The sequence below is a fragment of the Pleurodeles waltl genome, chromosome 4_1 (assembly GCF_031143425.1).
Source record: "Pleurodeles waltl isolate 20211129_DDA chromosome 4_1, aPleWal1.hap1.20221129, whole genome shotgun sequence".
In the NCBI taxonomy this organism is placed as follows: Eukaryota; Metazoa; Chordata; class Amphibia; order Caudata; family Salamandridae; genus Pleurodeles; species Pleurodeles waltl.
This window is the reverse complement of record NC_090442.1, coordinates 200,336,304-200,355,606: the sequence shown is the minus strand read 5'-3', so window position 1 is coordinate 200,355,606 and position 19,303 is coordinate 200,336,304. Positions and strand designations below refer to the sequence as shown.

Sequence of the window (19,303 nt, the reverse complement as noted above, 5' to 3'; positions counted from 1 at the left end):
TGTCTATCTTATGGGTTAGAAAATGTTTAGGGTGGATGGTGAAAATGTCTGGGATGGATGGTAATACATTTCTGAGATGGATAGGTGAAAATGTCTGGGATTGTGGATAATTAAAAATGTCTTGGGCAGATGGATGGTCGAAAGAGAATGTGACAGGTGGTTGTCCATGTCTAGAAGGAATGATAAGTGTTTGGGACAGATGGTTGGTTAAAAATGTCTAGCTGAAATGTCTAACACAACTTGCAGAAGATATCTGGGACTGATGGGTGAGAATGTTGAGATGAAGAGTAGAATTATCTGGGACATAGGTTAAAGTTTCTGGGGCGCATGGTGAATAATGTTTGGGAAGGAAGGTAAATATTTATTTGATTTATAGTCTTGTAAAGCATGCAGCTAACCAAGATGGGTTTCCTGGCGCTAAGCATGAATACAGCCAAGTTGTCAACTCAAAATAGCCATGTCTTCAGGCCTTTGTGAAAAGCAAGTTGAGCAGTACAGTCCCTAAGAGACTTGGGGAGAGAATTCCATAGGTTCAGACCCAGCACTACAAATGAGCATCCTACCCTCTGGGCCAAACGAAACCTAGGTACAGTGAAAAGAGCCAGATTGAAGGACCTCAAAGAGGTGGGCAGATTGTAAGATGTCACAAGATCTTGCAGGTAATGAGGACCTATTTTGGCTTTGGCATTAAACATATAGCAAAGGGCCTTAAATTTAACTCGTTTGAGGACAGGGAGCCAATGTAACTTTGAAAGAAGGTGAGAAACTGAAGCATACTTAGGCATCTGAATGAGCAACCTGGCGGTCGAATTCTGAACCATCTGCAGATGTCTGACAGAAGCATGATCTATTCCCAAATATAAAATGTTACCATAATCTAGACGTGATAGAAGGACTTGAACTAGGGTCCTTTGAACAGATTGAGGGATCATCCAAATGATCTACCTCACCCCATTTTAGCACAGCAAAACAGGTGGAGGTTACCTTAGACACCTTGATGACGAAGACTCAGAACAAAGCCTAGGTTCTTCACCTTACACAACAAGATGGAGAGAGGTCCCAATGAATCTGGCCAATGTTGAGAGCCCCAAAATTATGCACACTTACCCAGGACCATGGCCTCCGTCTTATCACCATTATGCTTGAGCGAGTTGGCATTCATCCAGAGAGCCATTCAGCTCAAGCCAAGGCTCAGGGCAGAAGGTCCATGATCCTGTGCAGATGACAAGGAAAAAATAATTTGGGTGTCATTTGCGTAGGAGTGCATAGTCAGACCGCAACTCTCCACCACATCCGCCAAAATGTTAAATAACAGAGACCTTAGCACTGAGCCTTGAAGGGACACCAGAAGTTAAGGCTTGTGGTTTAAATCTGATGTTACCAGAGAGGACTTGAAACATATGATCCTTAAGAAAGGATGTTAATCAAGCCAGGGCTTTACCCTGCAGACGCAGCGATAACAGACATTCAAGTAAGATGGAATGGGAAAGGCTGAACAAATCTAACAAAATAAGTACAGCCGTGCCACCCTCATCTAGGAGTTGTCTAAGATTTTCAATGGCTCCAAGGAGGGTAGATTCTGTATTGTGTCCAGCCCTGAAGCCCGACTGCAAAGGATGGAAAACCTCCTGGGCCTCAACATAAGATGTGAGCGAATCATTCACTTTTCTCCAACATTTTGGAGAACACAGGCAGCAGAGAAATTGGCTGAAAATTCGACCACAACGACCGGTCTAGGTTAGGCTTTTTTAAGAGCGGAAGAAACATAGCATGCTCCAACCCGATGGAACATAGCCTTCCCTTAAAGAGGTATTCAACAAATTCAATACCACCTGGAGTAATATTGGATCCAACGAGCAAAGCTTAGAAGGTGGTCCAATAGAGAACCTGAATTGATGGTTTGCAAAATATTGGAGAAAGTGGACAAATCAAGAGGGGGCCCAGAGGACATGTCAAGTGCAGCGTCAGAGCCTCTCACTGTGTCACTATTCATATTAGAAAAAGTTGGATCTAGCAAATGGGCAGCCTCATTAGTGGGCACCGAAATGCACAGAGTCAGGTTCAGACTTTTCAAGTCATCATTAAGGGTAGTACTGAAACTACAGTTCGGATCTTCCAAATGAATATTTAGGTCCCCCAACTAAGTGAAATTAGCTCATTTCAAAGTGTATAGAGACAGTAAGTCTGGGATGGGACTACACCAACTTCCAGCATAGCTTGTAGGACGATGCATCAAAGCACCAGACAGAGTAAATTTGGATGTAAGGGCATTGGAAAAAAGCACAGCCTCGCGAGCAGGAAGAGGGAGTTTACTTATTTTGTATTTATATGTTTTTTAAATATAATGGCAAGACCTCCCCCTGTCCTGTCAAGCCTATCTCTTCTGACAACAGAGTAGCTGGAAGGAAGGGTAGCAATCATGTCAGGAAGAGAACCATCCTGTAGCCATGTCTCCATTAGGAACAAGATGTTAATTCTGTATTCGCACAAAAAAGTGAACACATGTTGTTGATGCTCTGGGAGGGAGCAGCAGTTTATACTGAAGAAACTAAATTCATTCCTCCGGGTAGCACGATGATATATCATTGTCGCACAATGATTACCATTAGAGATTGTTAGATTAGCAGTAGCCTCCCCCACTTGACTAGAAAACGTACAGCACTTACATATCGACAAAGCGGTCCCTATATAGACAGACTGGCAATAAGCTGAAAGAGGCGGTCTGAGTGCCATGAGCTGATTAAAAGACAAGCAAATTACACAAGAAGGTGCAGAATTTCTGGCCCCTGGCCCAGGTTGGCCGCGGACGGGCGCAGACAGACTTGCCTTAGGCACGCCTTAGCCGCACCAGCTTTGCGCCTGTGCTGCGGGCCTCATTTACTGGGTCGGAGCTCTGACGGACTCTGCCCCTAAACACATTATTGGCTTCCCCCAACCAATCAAAAGAGACATCTGCATCTCAAGCAGGCCACCCAGCTGTAATCAAGCTACAATTGTGGTACCCAAAATAGGCAGCTGAACAATACCAAAAGTGAAAAGCAAAATGAAGACCAGCTTAAAAAGGCAGTGAGTGCATGCTAAAAACATTTGGTCAAAGAGGGTCACATTTACGAGGTCAGGGCTCTGACTGACTCTGCCCCTAAAAACACTATTGGCATCCCGCAACCAATCAAAAGAGACTTCCGCGTCTCGAAAAGGTCACCCAGCTGTAATCAATCTATGATCGTGGTACCCAAATAGGTGGCTGAACAATATCAAAAGTGCAACGCAAAATGAAGGCCAACTTAAAAAGGCAGTTTGTGCATGCTAAAAACACTTTGTCAAAGAGGGTAGAAAATGTATGGGAAGGAGGATACACTGCTTTGGTTCGTGGCCACAGCAGTAGTGAGGCCGATCATGATTGCCAGAGCCTCAAAAAAGGATCTGCTTACACTTAAAAGAAAAATTGCATATTGCCTTCACAGGAAAAACATAAGTCATTTGTGCACACGATGTCAGAATTCCACACAGTGATGTAATGCCAAATGATGTGGCCCCCCTGCAGAATGTGATGGTGTCTCACAGATATTCATTGGCTATGGGTTGTATAGTGCCCTCTTGGAGATTTGCATCCCCCCTCCCCTCCACCCTGCAGGGGCTGCACAGGCCTGTGGTATGCCCCTGCCTCCACAATATTATTGACAATGTTGATAACTGCACTTATCTCTTCATTAGATGGGAGCGGAGATAGATCACAGTTTCTGATTTGATTATTTAATCGTTTTAATAAACAATTTCTCACATTAGTGGTCTATAATTTTAATCCGTTTTGAATTACCTATTTCATAATATTTTGGTAAGAATCTTTACATACGGCGTGCTTAGGATTGTCCTATTTGTTTTGCTTAAAATATAGGTTTATGTCCCACAATAAATTACTGTTCAGGGCCTGATTGCTTGTGAAGATTTAGTTCATATTGTAAGTCTTAAAAATAAAGGGGAAAAGGGAATTTATTACAGTACTTTGGTTTTGAATAAATTACAGCTTTACCTTTTCGGAAAAGCAATTACTTGATTATAAAATATTGTACACTCTATAGTGAGTGATGAATCTGGAAAAATCTGTTTTAAAGAGTTTGGCCCATTGAGGGAGTGAACCAGTGCTTAATTTGTGCTTGTTGTTTCCGGTGCTGAGCACCGGCACTTATTTTTGAGGGCCGGCGCTTATTTGTCTGCCCCAAAGCGTTTGCTGCGAGCAAAGACACATATGGGAAAGACGGAGGAAGAGGAAAACGAAAAAGCGTCACAATGGGAGAAAAAAAGACAGCCGCAAGAGTGATCTGAAGGGGCAGGGAGTGAGTGTAAATGGATTGAAGAGGCCCTAGATGGCTTCAGGATTATGCTCCTTCAGTATTCCGTGCTCCCACATTTAATTGCAGCAGCCGCGTGTTTAAGTGGAGGGCTTTGAGCACCGGCACCTTTTTATTTACAAATTAAGCACTGGAGTGAAACATGGATTTTCAGTGCGAAGTTGGTGGTCACCGTAGCGAGCACATAAATTGAGAGGTTTGTTTATCCACTGTACGGCCAGTTGGGGCCCTTTACCCTCGCATGAAATAAGTGCTTACCTCCGGGGTGCAAGACTTCATAAAGTTTCAATTGGATATACAAGGTGCCTGGACAGAAAAGTAACAACTAGTGCGCTTGCCAGGACAGGAGGTAAACTCGCTACAATGCGAAGGTGGACGAGCCCACAAATTGACAGGGAGAGCGGAGCCAAGGGGTTGGCTTGGCTCTAAGAGCCTGTGCCCTAGCCGAGCCATGAAGATGTGTGGCATGCAAATCATGCAAAACTGAAGAAAATGCAGTTCTTTAATATCCGGAAGCCTTAGCCTTTCACCTTGGCACATGAGATCATATCACAGCATTGGAAGGTATTAATCAAAAGTGTTAGTTTTTCAAATGAGCTTAGATATTCTTCACCCCTCCCTCCCCCCAGCGTCATTAGTGAACTACATGTGGCCTCGATACCTATACAGGGAGCAGCTTTATAGTATATTGAATCCAACGCAGGAGGTTATAGCACTGCGCATGCCCTTAAGTCATGTAGTTAAAGGCGTCCCCTTGGTGATAATGAAAAAAGGAGGCTCGCTGCGGAAAAATTGGATTACCGCAGGCTTTCTTGTTCGGTTCAGCAATTCAGCAACTAGATGCATCAGAGGTGAATCCTTCGTCTTTAATTCTTATAGCTTGACTTTACAGTGGGTGTCAGCAGGGCCGGCTCTAGGCATGGGCAGTTTGGGCAGCTGGCCAGGGCCCCGCCCCTTCTTACTGGGACCTCCCTCCCCCCCCCTCCAGCCCATCACCTTTTTAAAAAGGTGTCAGTGTCAGTACTACGAGTTCCAGGAGGGCAGTCCCCTCCCTTTGGCCTTGCAGCCGTAGTGCAGCTTGTGAGGCCCCAGGATGGGGTCTCTCTCTCCTGGGCTCTCCTGGGTTCTGCAGCCATGGGCCGTAAGTGCAACATTACCCCCTCATCCCTGTCAGCTGACGTGGGCTGGGTTTCTGGAAGCATTAAATTGCCCTTCTAAAGATGGACTCTGCTGGCACTGCTGTCTAATTCTCTCTGCCTAATTGCTGCATCTGCATGATAACAGGGATTAGAGAGGAGCTTGAAGTGGCCTAGGTATAAAGTGAGCCCTGCAGGAATGAAAAGCAGCGCATCCTGCAGGGCTCACCAACAAAAAAAGCAAGCATTTGCAATGCAACCGGTTTTGCATTTGCTTGAGCTAGAGCAATTAGCATTGTAAACTCCTACCGGACTTTTCTTGCCACATAAATTGAAAATGAAAATAAAACTGTTTCACATAACTAACTGGACTTTTCTTGCCATACAAACTGAAAAGTAAATGTTTCACATAAGTGAGCTGCCAGCTGTCGCAAGTGCAAAGCAGACACACAAAGGGAAATAAAAATTCACTCGTAGTGAAACCTATCGGCAAAAGTGCAAATATCTACATAACCGGCAAAAGTGCAATTAACTATGTAACAGGGTCGACGTCGTGCAAAGCGCTCGACTTCTGCCCAAGAGAAAAAGTAGTCCAGAAATTGGATGGAAAACGTGGAGCCTTGTATGTTTTAAGTACTTGGTCGCTGCGATCGAGGAGGGCAAAACACCAGAAAAGGCATGATGTATGCATGGCTTTCACTAATGAAAGCGAGCAGATTTTAAAAGGCCCACGAACCAATGAAAGACACTGACGTGACATGGGCGTGGTTTGAAGCCCAAAGAGAGATTACAACATGGGACGGAGCGCTTTGCGCTCGCCCGTAAAAAGGAATGGCCTCGCATTACAATGGGCGCTGCTCACTTCCAATGAGGAGAAAAGAAAAGCAGAAAACAGAGAGAGGTGATTTTTTAAAATTCTGTTTTATTGTTTTTTAAACAAGCATGTGACTACAAAAGTAACATAAACAGAGTAACTCTAGTTGAGTATGAGCATGCAGTGTCTCTTACTTTTCATGTAATTTACATGAAATGAAGGAATAATGATGAACAATTGGGTCTGTAACAAGGCAAATAGAGATGATAACATTGAGTCAGAGAAAAAGGGAAGGAGGGGTGACCACACATCCATTCTTACTACCGCGAGGGGAGCGCAATGAACCCTCCAGGTTATACTCAACTTGTGTCACCCATGAAGCCACACATCATTCCTTGTCTTACACATCTCAAAGGGCAGCACTAATCCGCAACATCATGCTTGCTCACATCTGATATCCCTACTTCCTAGTAGGTCTGGTGTCCTCTTTTGTTCTTAATATAAGTATTGAGGGAGCGGCAAGTCTAAAGGGGTAAGACAAAGGAAAGAAGCGTACAGCAGAGAGGCGAGAACTGAACGTAAGGGACAGAACAGCAAGAAAGAGCAAGGCACTGGAGGAAAGGCAGACGGGGGAAGGAGTAACGTGTGTGTGTGTGTAAGGGCAGAATTGGTGAGAGAAGGGAAGAGTCTTAGTGATGTAAAAAGGATTAGCATCCAAAAGAGAGGAGTGTAAAAGGGGCAGAATCGACGCAAGAATGTAAGAGGCTTGGGGAGATTGGGAGGGTAGAAAGGGAAGAGATAAATGCAAAGTAACACTAGAGCAGTGGTGCAATGCAACATTATGGGTCCCCCTTCTGCAGCCCCTGAGTCTTCCATATATATTTCTTGGCCCTGGGCTGAATGAGAGCCCCCTGATGGGCTGGGGTCCCCCTGAAGGGTTGAGGGTCCCTCTGTGATGCAGGGGCCTGGGCTGTGTTCTGGCCCAAGAGATGAAGCAAGGTAAGAGGAGGGGAGCAGGGTGGTGATTAGCAGCAAATGTCAGGGTTAGGAGGAAGCTAGAGGGGAAGATCAAGTAAATGGAGGGTAGAGGTGAGAGAGAGATGAAACATGAAGCATAGAGCATGGAGAGGAGGTTTTCATGTGAGAGGGGCAGAACCACCGAGAAGAGGCTAAGGAAAATGGAAGGCGGGGTAAAAAGGAGACAGAACCAATGATCAAAGTTGAAGATGGGAAGAAAGATGAAGGGGAAAGGCAGAGCTTTGATATGAGAGGTAGATGTAAGAAAAGCTGAACCATCAGGAGAACTTAAGTGGCATGGAGGGGAGGTGGATATAAGAGGGCAGGCCAACCAAGAGCAGGTGAGAGGCTGGGGGAGAGAGACAGGGGAGAGGTATATTTTAGAGGGGTAGAACCAACAGGAGAAGGTTAGAGGCCGGGGAGAGATGATAGGTGAAGAGTGCACAGGGTAGGCTGGAGGCAGATATAATAGTGACAGAACCAGTGAGAAAGGTCAGAGGCAGCAGGAGAGATAAGGTGACGTGTAGAGAATGGCAGGGAGAAGTGGTTATAAGAGAGGCAGAAAAAATGAGAGATGGCAAGAGGCGGGGGGTTAAAAGAGGAGAGGGGGACGTAAAGGAGACAGACCAGCAAAAAATGTGAGGATGCTGAAGGAAGAAATGAGAGGTGAAGGGCAGTACATGGATGGGGAATTTAAGAGAGGCAGAAGACACGACAGAGGATATGGTGAGAGTTGGATGTAGAAGGGCAGAATCAGTGAGAAAAGTAAGAGGCAGGGGGAAGATGGGGTGAAGTGCACAGCATGGAGGAAAGAGGTGGATATAAGAGGAACAAAATCAGAAAGAGAAGACAAAAAGCTAGGGATAGCGGAGATATCGATCTAAGAGGGAGAGAATTCACAAAATAAATGTAGAGGCTGGGGAAGAGATGAGAAAAAGAGTAGAGCATGAGGAAGAGGGGGTGGTGTAAGAGGGGCAAAATCAGTGAGAAAAGATTAGAGGGTTCAGAAGGTTGAAAATGGACAGAAGATGTAAATGGGGCAGAAACAGTGAAAAAAGTTATGCGATTGTGGGGGAGATGAGCAGAGAAGGTAGAACATGAATAAGAGGCACGTCTATGGGAGAGGCAGAACAAGTGAATACAAGCAGAGTGGCAAGAGAGGCCACAGGCAGAAGAGAGGTGGATGGAAGAGAGAAAACCACCAAGAGATTGTAAGAGTTTGGATGAAGAGGTAGAGAGAAGTGGAAGGTGGATGTTGAATGTGATGAACCAGCAACAGAAAGTTAAAGGCTTGGTGAGTGATGAGAGATGAAGAGTAGAGGGAGGACGTAGGGTTCAATGTAAGGAGGGCAGAATCAGCAAGAGGAGAGAGAGAAGGAGAAAGAGAAGAGGCGTATACAGCAGGGGCAGAAATAGCAAGAGAAGATAAAAGAAAAGGGGGGTAGTAAACGACAGAGCTGGATTTAGCTTGACAGATCCAGCAAAGAAGATAAAGGCTGGGTGGAGAGTTGAGGGGTGAAGAGTAGGGCAGGGTAGGAAGATGTGGATGTAAGAGAGGCAGAACCAGCAAGAGAATACGAGAGGCTGGGTGGAAAGATGAGAGGCAAAGAGCAGTACATGGAGGGATAGAGGGGAAAGATGGATGTAAGAGTGGCAGAAACACAGAGAAAAATTAGGAGGCTTGGGCAGAGATGAGACGTTGAGAGGGGAGCATGCAGAGTATGGTGAATGTAAGAGGGCTGAACCAACAAGAGAAAGTAATGGGCTGGACAAAAGGTAAGGTGAAAAGTAAAGCATAGAGGAGAGTTGCTTTCTGCATAAATACAAATTAATTAAAACCTTAAAGAGAAACATAAGGAGTCCTCATCTTTAAGGGACCTGGTACCATATTCAGAACTCTTTGGTGGCTTGTAGAGCTAGGCCAATCAACCACCTTGGTTGAATCGGCAAACAAATCTTGAATTCATTTTCCAACATCTTCTCTTCTTGTCTGAACAGTGTGTCATCTACTTACTTTTACTGCATCAATATGCAACACAAATTCATGCATTTTCACCCGTCACTGTCACAAGGCTGTTGTACAGTCAATTATCTTCTCACAACCAGATTACACAAATGCTCTCTGTCCTGGAATTCCCACCTTTTGCATCTAGTACCCTTCAGATCATTAAGAACAGTGTAGGATTCTCATCTGAGGCTGCCTCAGAACAGATGTCTATTCACATTTCTGCATTCTGTTGTTTCGCATTACCAAAGGATTTATCCATTTGCCGTTCTTCAGTGCATACAAAGGCCCTCTCTTTCTTCAGCGCCATATTATTTATTACATTCGTTCCAGAATCCTACCCTGTGTGAGAGCCATGCCTCTGTGTCATCCTAACATCATGAGGGAATATATTAGAGGTAAATCTTTCTCCTTTTTAGCTGCACAGGAATGGAAATATCTCTCTCGAGCTATGGTGTTTCTTAAATCTTCTGGAAAAAAAAATCAAAACTGGCCTTTTTCTACATTAGTACCATCTGCACCTTTCCTTTGAAATCCCTTAGCACCAGGATATTCTCTTGGTGTAGTATTTTCATTCATCTTTTTCAGTATAACAATAACTAAAGAAATGTGCATAAACTGCACCTTTTGGTGTAGTTTAACAAAACACCTGAGGAAAGGGAAAACTGAAGAAGCCCAAATATCTGGTAAAAGTAGTTTGAACGCCTAGTCAGTATCTGCCCCACATGTTTTACTGTGCATCATTTGTCACTAACTGTCCAATAAACTAGAGACATATCTGCTACACACTAGTTATACTGTCCCCCAGTCTATTAAGATACAACATTTAGCAGGCTGCTGCATGGGGTCCCTCTGGCCATGCTCACAAAGACAGCTGCATCACTGACAAGTGCAGAATGACCATGGGCAGGCTGAGCAAGCACAGGGTGGTGTGGACCTTTTACCAGAACATATTATCCCACACCTCAAGGAGGGACAGTGAGGCCCGTGGAAATGGCTGTTTTTCAACAGCACAGTTAGTGTTGGCTTTGTGTGGGAGGAAAGGAGAAGGTGGAGTGTATAGAAGGGGGCTGCAGAGCGGACATGACTGAAAAGTGAAGGGGTTATTCCATAGAGTACATCAATACACATGGAGTAATCAACCAAGCATTGAGACTAACTGAGTAGCAATGCACACGGAGTAATCAACCAATCACTGAGACCAACTAAGTAGGTGGCCAGTATTTTCAGGGAGGCAAATCTTGTACTGTTGATTGGAAGGACTGAAAGTGTTTGATTGGGTAGCCTAGAGCATGACTGAAATAACTTGTGGGTGTTGAAAATCGTCTTCTAAAGGGTCTTGCATTCAGTTATCTCTTTAACCAAGATTCAGTGGATTTGCATAGGGGCAGGTGCAAGTTGGTTATTACTACTTAGAGTAAATATGAGTGAAGAAACATGGGTCTGGACCCTTCAAAATTGGCAAGTGTCTTCTCAGATGTTAGGGACACGTGACTTAAAAATCTTTAAAACTGCAAATCTCAAGGATTATGGCGGCTTTATTTTGAAAGTCAGACACCACTTCACAAACCTATTTCACGTTGCTAGATTTCATTTTGGTGTAGAGGAAAACTGTACTGAGTCTGCTATAATGAATCCCTCTTGCTTTGTTGCTTTAATTGACTACTGGTCTGTTTAGTTATTGCCTCCCAGTATAGCTTTTGGAAGATTTTGCCCTGGTTATAAATTGTTCTCCCTTTTTAGCTATTTCATCTTTATAGCTATAAATTAGTTCAGCTCTTTGCATCTCTTAAAATGGAGGTTGAGAGTTATTGCTGTAATTAGGGGCCAGATGTAGCAAATTCGGATGCAGAACGGTGTCTCAGACACCGTCTGCGAATCGCAATGGGGTCACAAAGACCCACCTCATTAATATTAATGAGGTGGGTCCCATTTTGCGACCCCATTGCGATTCCCTGCACTCACAGGGATGGTGGCCTGCTGGAGACAGCAGACCTCCATGTCTGTGACTGCTTTTTAAATAAAGCAGTTTTTTTTTTGTATTGCAGCCCGCTTTCGTTAAAGGAAACCCCCCCTGCGCATGTCATCTGTGCCGTCTCATGCTGTCTTCTGCAATGGGTGCTTTCTGTTGTTTGCCGGAGCACTTGCAGGTCACTCATCTGAGCTAGCACGTATCCCTTTGTGGTGATGCCCATGTTTGCTGAAAACCAGATGCATTAACCGTGAACTTCACTGGTGCAACGGGAGGATTGGGGAGACACCTGAAGACCCGCTCGATAGCTCTGGGACAAGCTGCCTTAATATTTTAATAATGCACTAATCTGGAAACATCGGAGTAAAAATATTGGTTAATAATAATTTGAGGTATTGTATATCCACATAATGGAGCTTTAGCGCTACGAAGCCTCCGGGTAGATAGGCGCTATATAAAACATAGTAACATAACATAACTTTAAAATATTTGTACTTATTTTGCCCCACAAATCCGGAACCGGCCCTGGCTGTCAAGAAGGAAGCCACATTAAGGCTCAGCTTATTTTGGGCTCAAGGGTAGAGCGGGACTTCGAGCTGAGGCAGAGCCAGGCATCTGGTTTGAGCTTCCAGTGGCTCGGCAACCTCTACCACAATATACATTCAAACAATCCTAGGTAGGACAGAGTGGAAGCAGAGTACATCTAGTTATGTTTTAGGGTTGGCAGATTTTGCTTCTGCAGAAAATGCACCTCAAACCAGTAATGCCCCAAGCTGTCTGCAAACACTTTCTTGTGCTTATTTGTATCCACTTTCTGAAGGTTTTTTATTGCCCTGTTTTAGGGTTAATGTTTTACATAGTATGAAAATGGTGAGGGTAAGAGGTAATCTCTAAAAGACACCTGCTAGGAGTCGCTCACAAGAGGTGTGGCTTATGTAGTTATGGGTGTGGCCTAAACATGTGAATTAGAATCCTGTGCTGGTGCCTCCATGTTTTCTTTAGTGCATGCAGATAATTCACAAAAGAACTAAAACGTACAGCAAAAACAAGCCAGGCCTATTGACTTTAAGAATGCTTGTTAGCAGTTCGGTATCATATAAATAACTAGCGCCTATGCATCTTTTCACATCACCGTCCTCTGTGCTCTCGCTCTCTGCACTACTCATTTAGGCCCTGTCGCACCACACATCTTTTGTAAGTCCCGCAATCTGCATTTCTCACACTCCATCTCTTTCCTCTCCATTGCATTTTTTCACTCACTTTTTGCATGTATTCTTTTTATCTTCTCCTTGCCGCATTTTATTATCCTTTTGCGCTGTCCACATCACAACAGCGTGCATTTCACCTGCACAATCATAGTTATAGTTGGAACACATGTGATCATCTATCTGTATACTCTGCAGAGGGGCCAAAGATTGAATGAGCATGTTGTTGGAACACTTTTATCTCACAATTGCAGGCACTTGCAGTCACTTGCAGTGACTTCAGCCTTAAATCCAGATCCATCAAAAACGCCCCATCGTGTGCTCCCCCCCCCCTCCCTCTCACCCAGACGCCATCTTGAGGAAACTCAAGTTGCAGTACGAGCCACACGAGGCTCGAAAACACAAGAACTATTAATGGGGAAATACTATATGAAATGGGGACACGTACGCCGTAAAAAGTGCAGTGAAATAGAGGCTGCATCACTGACTTGGATTACCTTACATGTTTTTGCTGATTTTGCCCAGAAAAAAAAAAATCCATGTTTTTGCTTGTAAAAGGTAAATAGATGAATACAGGTCCCGTTGAGACCCGTCTTTTTTAAATCACTGCCGGTCCCTATAAGCACTGGTCACTATACAAAATGAGTTACACCTTGTTTTTTCACTCATTGTTGTTACTAGTTTGATAGCGAGTGCTAAACGCATCACAGGTAGCTTCCCCACTTGTGCTGCACTCGAAACTGTTTGCGCTCAGCTCATTCCTTGCCTTGTGACCGGCCCTCCATTGGTGCTACTATCTCTAATTGACCAGAGGTTGCCCCTTGCGCTTCTCGGTGCCATCTAGCAGCCAGACAGCGGCGTAACACCGACATCTTGTGGCGAACCTGAGAATTGCATGTTTCATATTTTCCGGCCAGACGGGAATCTTGTCTTCATTGTGGATGGAGACACGTTTCTGCAATGGAAACTTGCGAGTTGACAGAAAGGTATATATTTGTATACGGTATGTATTTGTAGTAATATACGTCTTGTCGGAGCCGAATTCCCCAGCCAGCCCCAGCGTATTAGCTGTACACTGACAAGGGATTAAGTGACTGTGCATGATTCCAGTGCTTTAATTGAAAGTATAAGGTTTTTGCTCTGTGTGTTTGTGTTGTCACTTTTATAGCGCCACAAATTAGCCAAAGGGCAGAGTCCAAGAATTCCAGTTTACTAGCGAAAAGTGCCAACTCTGTCCAATTTAAATTGTTGCACCAGTGGCAGAGATAATCTCCCCTTCGAATGAAAGACGTGCATGTGTTCCGTAAGCTCTGTCACACGTAGAAACATTATGGAGTCGGATTGCCAGAACATGAAGACGCCATGTAATAAGCTGCTGTTTCCCCTTTCACGCGCAGGTCCACTTGTCCCACGTTTACCCCAACGATTACACCAGGCTCGCCCACATGGAGACGGATAACAAATGCTTCTATCAGGAGAACACTTACTTTCTGAACAGGTAAGCCATCTCTTTCAAGCTGCTGCCAGAGAGCAGACCGGATGTGACGTTGGGGCTGGTGAAAGAGAGGCTGGGATGATGCAAATCAGCATGACGTCAACTTGTCCCAGTCACAAGGGAGACTTTGAGACAATCCTAAATTTGTGTTCATCAGCACTAAGCATGCTGGGACTTGTAGTCTTATCCATGTAGCGAGAATTGTATATCTATGAGTCCCAGTTGTTAGATTAAAAACTGGTACTGGCCAAGTTCCAGCTATGAAATATTCAGGACAGCCCGCTGATGTCAAAGTCCAAACGTGGATTTAAGCGAGCTAGCGTTATGTTAAGTTGTTACATCTAATATGCTTGTATTTGGGACAACAATCACAACAAGAAGGGAGGTGGAGCAGCCACATACTTTATTCTGGCAAAAGAACTACGGCAGTGTAGCTTGAAGTCCAGCTCAACAGGTACAGTGACGCGCTTAGTTTTCATTATGTCGATGTTGAAGTAACCTCTTTCCCGTTCACCTCAGCTGCACCTTTGAATGATCGTGGTTTGGAGTGATACACACAATAAAAAAATAATTTCCATTCTGGTTTGAATCAGTTACTTGTGTTGATATTCTAAGCCATAAGCACAGCTTGACTGTGCCTTCAATCATCTTTGCTACTAAATTGTGGGAAGGTGAACCATAGGCAGAGCTCCCTTCACATGTGTGTTCCCTCCCTCTCGACTCCCCTGTTACCGCCACTGAGGAGGTCGCTACCAGTACTAAGGTATATTTAAGGGTTAGCATTAGGATTCAGTTAAGAACATTTGTTTAATTTAGTAGAAGGGATAGAATTGGTATTACGCCAAAGATGAGATAAGTTAGATTAAATATATAGTTGTTGAAGAGGTGGTAGTCAAACCGGTGTCTTTGATGTAGTGGTAGTCACATTTAGTGTGTGGACTCAATGCAATAACATACTACCTGTTTGTATTGTACTCTAGCATTTGTATATCACTTACTACCCCATGTGGTGTACTGGAGTCAACATGGATAGAAGGCTAATTTATTAACCAGCACAATGGTTATTAGCAAATTAACACTTTAACTCTGCCCCCTTTGATGGATTTGCATGAAACTCAATATATCAAGACTAAACTGAACACAAGAGTCTGCCAAATTTTGTGCCGATCTGTGATGATGTTCCAAAGTCAGAAGCATATCACAGATATTTAACCCTCACCCCTTTAAATGTGCTCTCCTTAATAGATCTGCACACAACTTGACATACCAACAGAAAACTAAACATGCTACAGGTTTGCAAAATTCCATGCAAGTTTGTGTGAATGGTAGGGTGCATGGAACTCTTTGAAGTAGTACAGGAAAAAAAAAAAAATTCACTGAAAATAAGAATGGCTAAAGTGAAGTTATGGTTAGCTTTGCTTATAAGACCATGACATGCGTTTAAAAAAAGACATCTAAAATTCATTGGAAAAAAGTAATAAAATGCAGTTATGGTTACAAAACAAAACCTAAAAAACATTGAAAATTGCATTATGGTTTAGTAAACTGACCATAACTTTTGACTCAGTCATGCACTACTCATTACCTCACCTATTCCATCACTCATGGCATGTTAAATGATATAATTCATGACATCACTTAGGACTGTGATATCAGTATGGTGAAGAGTATAAAGTAACACTTATCACACAAGCAGGTGGGGAGATCGCTTCCTAAAAATCCTTCTAAGTTATCTGGTTAAGTACCTGGCTGATACCAAAACTCTTTGGTTGGGAAGACAATGGCTAAGGCCCAAAGTTTGTGCATTGAATCCTCATATGGAAGTATGTGCTGCCCTAGTGCTCTTTTATGTTACAAAGAGGTTGGGCCTCACTATGAGTGACTGTGCACATAGTTGACTTACTTCCACTAAATATCTGTGCACATAGTTGACTTACTTCCACTAAATATCTCTGCAACTATGCTATGTCTTCTGTGCTTTCACACTGAGTGAAGATGGTGGAGAAGGCCTTGGGGAACCTTCTCATCAGCAGCTTGAAGCGGCCTATTGCAGCCCATCAGCAGCTTGAAGCAGCCTGTTGCCTGAACATCCATCCACCAGCCAGCAGAAACCTCGCCCACACCAGGACCTACCTAATGCAGGCCGCAGCGCGAGCGTGCAGTGGTTCGCGCAATGGGTGCGCCAAAGGCAAGCCTCTCTGTGCCTGGACTGCACCCTGCGCCATCACCCCTGGCCATCCTATCCTCCGCAGATACACCATCGCCGAGCTGTACATCCTCGACCCCGGACACTGCAATAGACACTTCCACAGCGCCGACCCATGCGTAGGACCTTTCACCTGCATCCACTGCCACTTCACCTGCCAAAGCATATACACTGGCCCACCAACCAGCCCCACCCCAACACAACACAGACACCACCTGAACAATAACACCAACTTGCATGCGCCCTTCTCAACACACCCTTACTATGCAAACACACCACCAAGATTTGGGTCCTCATCTCCACTCATACTCAACTCCCTCTTCCTCACTGAGACCTGGCTAAACCCCACTTCCACGTCCAACATTGCCATCATAATACCCGAAGATTACAAGATCACCAACCATGACCGCATCAAGAAGCCTGGGGGGAATCACCATCAAACACAAGGAATCCACCCACTGCACCAGCACAAATGACGACATTACCTCAGCAATGGTGCACCTCAACGTCTGACTCCAAAACAGACAGCAAAAACTTCATCAGGATCACCCTCACCTTCTGTCATCAAGGACCACATCCACCTTCTGCAACTTCATCACTGACTTTATCGCCCCCCTCCCCTTCGTCCTAGACTTCACCAACTAAATTTTCCTCTGCAACCTCAACTTCCATCTCAACGACCACAATGACATCAACACTACCAACCCCCTCGACAGCATGAACAACATCAGATTCACCCAATTTGTTCAGGACCCCATGCACACCCCAGGCCACATGCTAGATCCCATCTTCATCTCCAACAACCACATTTGGGTCAGCCACACCACAGAACTCACCTGGGTTGACCACTCCATCATTCACTTCAACATCACCAGCTTATGGACCTCTGCCACCATTCTGTACAACCTCCCCCCCTGCAGCTGGAACAGAGTCTCAAAGGACACATGGAGTAACATCCTCAACACCACCCACCCACCCCATTTCCTCCTACAACCTAGACCAGAACATCAGAAACAACTGGATCACCAACTGCGCCAACAGCATCGCTGCCATCTGCAACAGCACTCACAGAAGGTCCACCAAGGAAGCTAGCTGGTACACTGAAGACCTCAGAATCCCTAAATAACACTGTAAACAACTGGAAAGGAGTTGGCGCTCCAGCAAGGACAACCTACAAGACCACCTTAAAGACAGCCCTCAACCGCTACAACAGACAGTTGAGAGACTCAAAGAAAAAGGCCTTAGCCTTACTCATCGAGTCAAGTTCCAATAACAGCAAAGAACTTTTCAACATCATCAAAGGATTCTTCAACCCCTCAGCTGCAACAAACAACATTAACCCCCCTCACAGGAACTCTGCAATAACCTTGCAGGCGTCTTTTACGACAGGATTATCAACATTTACAGAAACGTCACAAACAAGCCTCCAACTTCTTCAAGCAACCCAATGACTCTGCTACTACCACAGGCATACGACTACCCAAATGGAGCCACCTCTCCCTTTAGGACACCGCCTCTATCATGAACTCGGTCCACTCAGGGGCCCCAACCGACCTATGCCCTCACCACATGTTAAACCTAGGCAAAGCCAGAATCAGCCATCTACTCACCACCTTGTTCATTACCTCAATTACCACGGCCACCTTCCCCGAGGAATGGAAACATGCAGAAGTTAACGCCCTACTAAAAAAAACATTGGCAGAACTCCAGTAGACTCAACAACTACTGACTGATCTACCTGCTCCCGTTCCTGGCCAAAGTCTTAGAAAAGCCATCAACCAACAACTCTCCTCACCTCTGGAACAGAACCTATTATTCAACTCCTCCCAATCCAGATTCCACTTCAACCACAGCACAGAGACCCCCCTCATCACGGCTTCTGATGACATCTGAGCCATACTCAACCAAGGAGAGACTACAGCTCTGATCCTCCTACACCTCTCAGCAGCTTTCATCACAAGGCTGCACAACATAGGCATCCAAGGAGCTGCTCTCAGATGGATTGCCTCTTTCCTCCCTGGAAGAGCGCAGAAAGTCTACCTTCCCCCTTTCACCTCCGAACCCAAAGAAATCATCTGTGAAGTACCCCAAGGATCCTCACTTGTATATTACACCTCTGGCTAGCATCATCAAAACCCATGGACTCAACATCATATCCTACGCCAACAACACACAACTCATCCTTTCCCTCTCCGAAGACACCACCAACACCAAGTTCAGCTTCCACAACTGCATGACAGACGTTGCAAGCTGAATAAAGGACAACTGCCTGAGGCTGAACATGGACAAAACAGAGGTACTGACCTTCAGAAACAAATGGTCCACATGGGACTCATCCTGGTGGCCCTCAGAACTCAGACCTATTCCTACCCCCACTGACCATGCTAGGAACCTAGACATTATTCTGGACAGCAAGCTAACCATGGCGACTCAGGTCAACTCCGTCTCCTCCTCCTGCTTCTTCATCCTCCGCATACTTCCTAAGATATTCAAATGGCACCACAAAGCTCAAGACACACCATCACCCAGGCCCTCATCTCCAGCCTACTGAACTACGGCAGTGTTCTCTACATAGGGATCACAGCTCATCTCCTCTGACGATTACAGACCATTCAGAAAGCTGCAGCCAGACTCATCCTGGATCTCCTTCGATGAACCCACATCACCCCATACCTCAGGGAACTTCACTGGCTCTCTGTACAGAAAAGATGCCAGTTCAGGCTCCTGGCTCACACATGCATGTCCCTACACAACTGTGGACCTGCCTACTTGAACCACCTCCTGAACTTCCATCAGCCCACCAAACAGCTCTGCTCCGCTTCCCTTTCTCTAACCCTCACCCCCCTATCTAACATAGCAGATGTGGAGTTCACCTCTTCTCCTGCCTAGAAGCGAAGATATGGAACGAGCTACCCTTTCATCTGTGGACCTCATGATCTCTTCAAGAGTTCTGAAAGTCCCTGAAGACCTGGCTATTCGACTAATCAACTGGAAGTGACTAGCGCCTGGATGCCCTCACGGGTGACAAGGTGCGCTTTACAAATCTACTAATTGATTAAGTGCCTGGTCTTTCTTGCCTGGTATAAGCCATAGACTAACAGGCT

The 19,303-nt window shown here is 45.0% G+C and overlaps 1 protein-coding gene and 1 long non-coding RNA gene across 3 annotated transcripts in view; one reads left to right on the top strand and one right to left on the bottom strand.

Moving 5' to 3' along the window:
* Positions 1 to 14,091, bottom strand: part of LOC138287572 (uncharacterized) — a 31,104-nt gene extending 17,013 nt beyond the window's left edge. Inside the window, exons 1-2 of one of the 2 annotated variants that reach the window (XR_011202237.1) lie at positions 13,986 to 14,074; positions 1,108 to 1,213 (exon numbers count right to left, since the gene is read on the bottom strand). This is a non-coding gene — a long non-coding RNA (uncharacterized lncRNA). Of the gene's footprint in view, positions 1 to 1,107; positions 1,214 to 13,985 lie in introns of both variants that reach the window. The other variant, XR_011202238.1, reaches the window with a different exon arrangement.
* Positions 1 to 19,303, top strand: part of B4GALNT3 (beta-1,4-N-acetyl-galactosaminyltransferase 3) — a 501,487-nt gene that overhangs the window by 418,764 nt on the left and 63,420 nt on the right. The window contains exon 12 of the mRNA XM_069228126.1: positions 13,896 to 13,996. Within this exon, the coding sequence (XP_069084227.1) occupies positions 13,896 to 13,996 (101 nt within the window). The remainder of the gene's footprint in view (positions 1 to 13,895; positions 13,997 to 19,303) is intronic.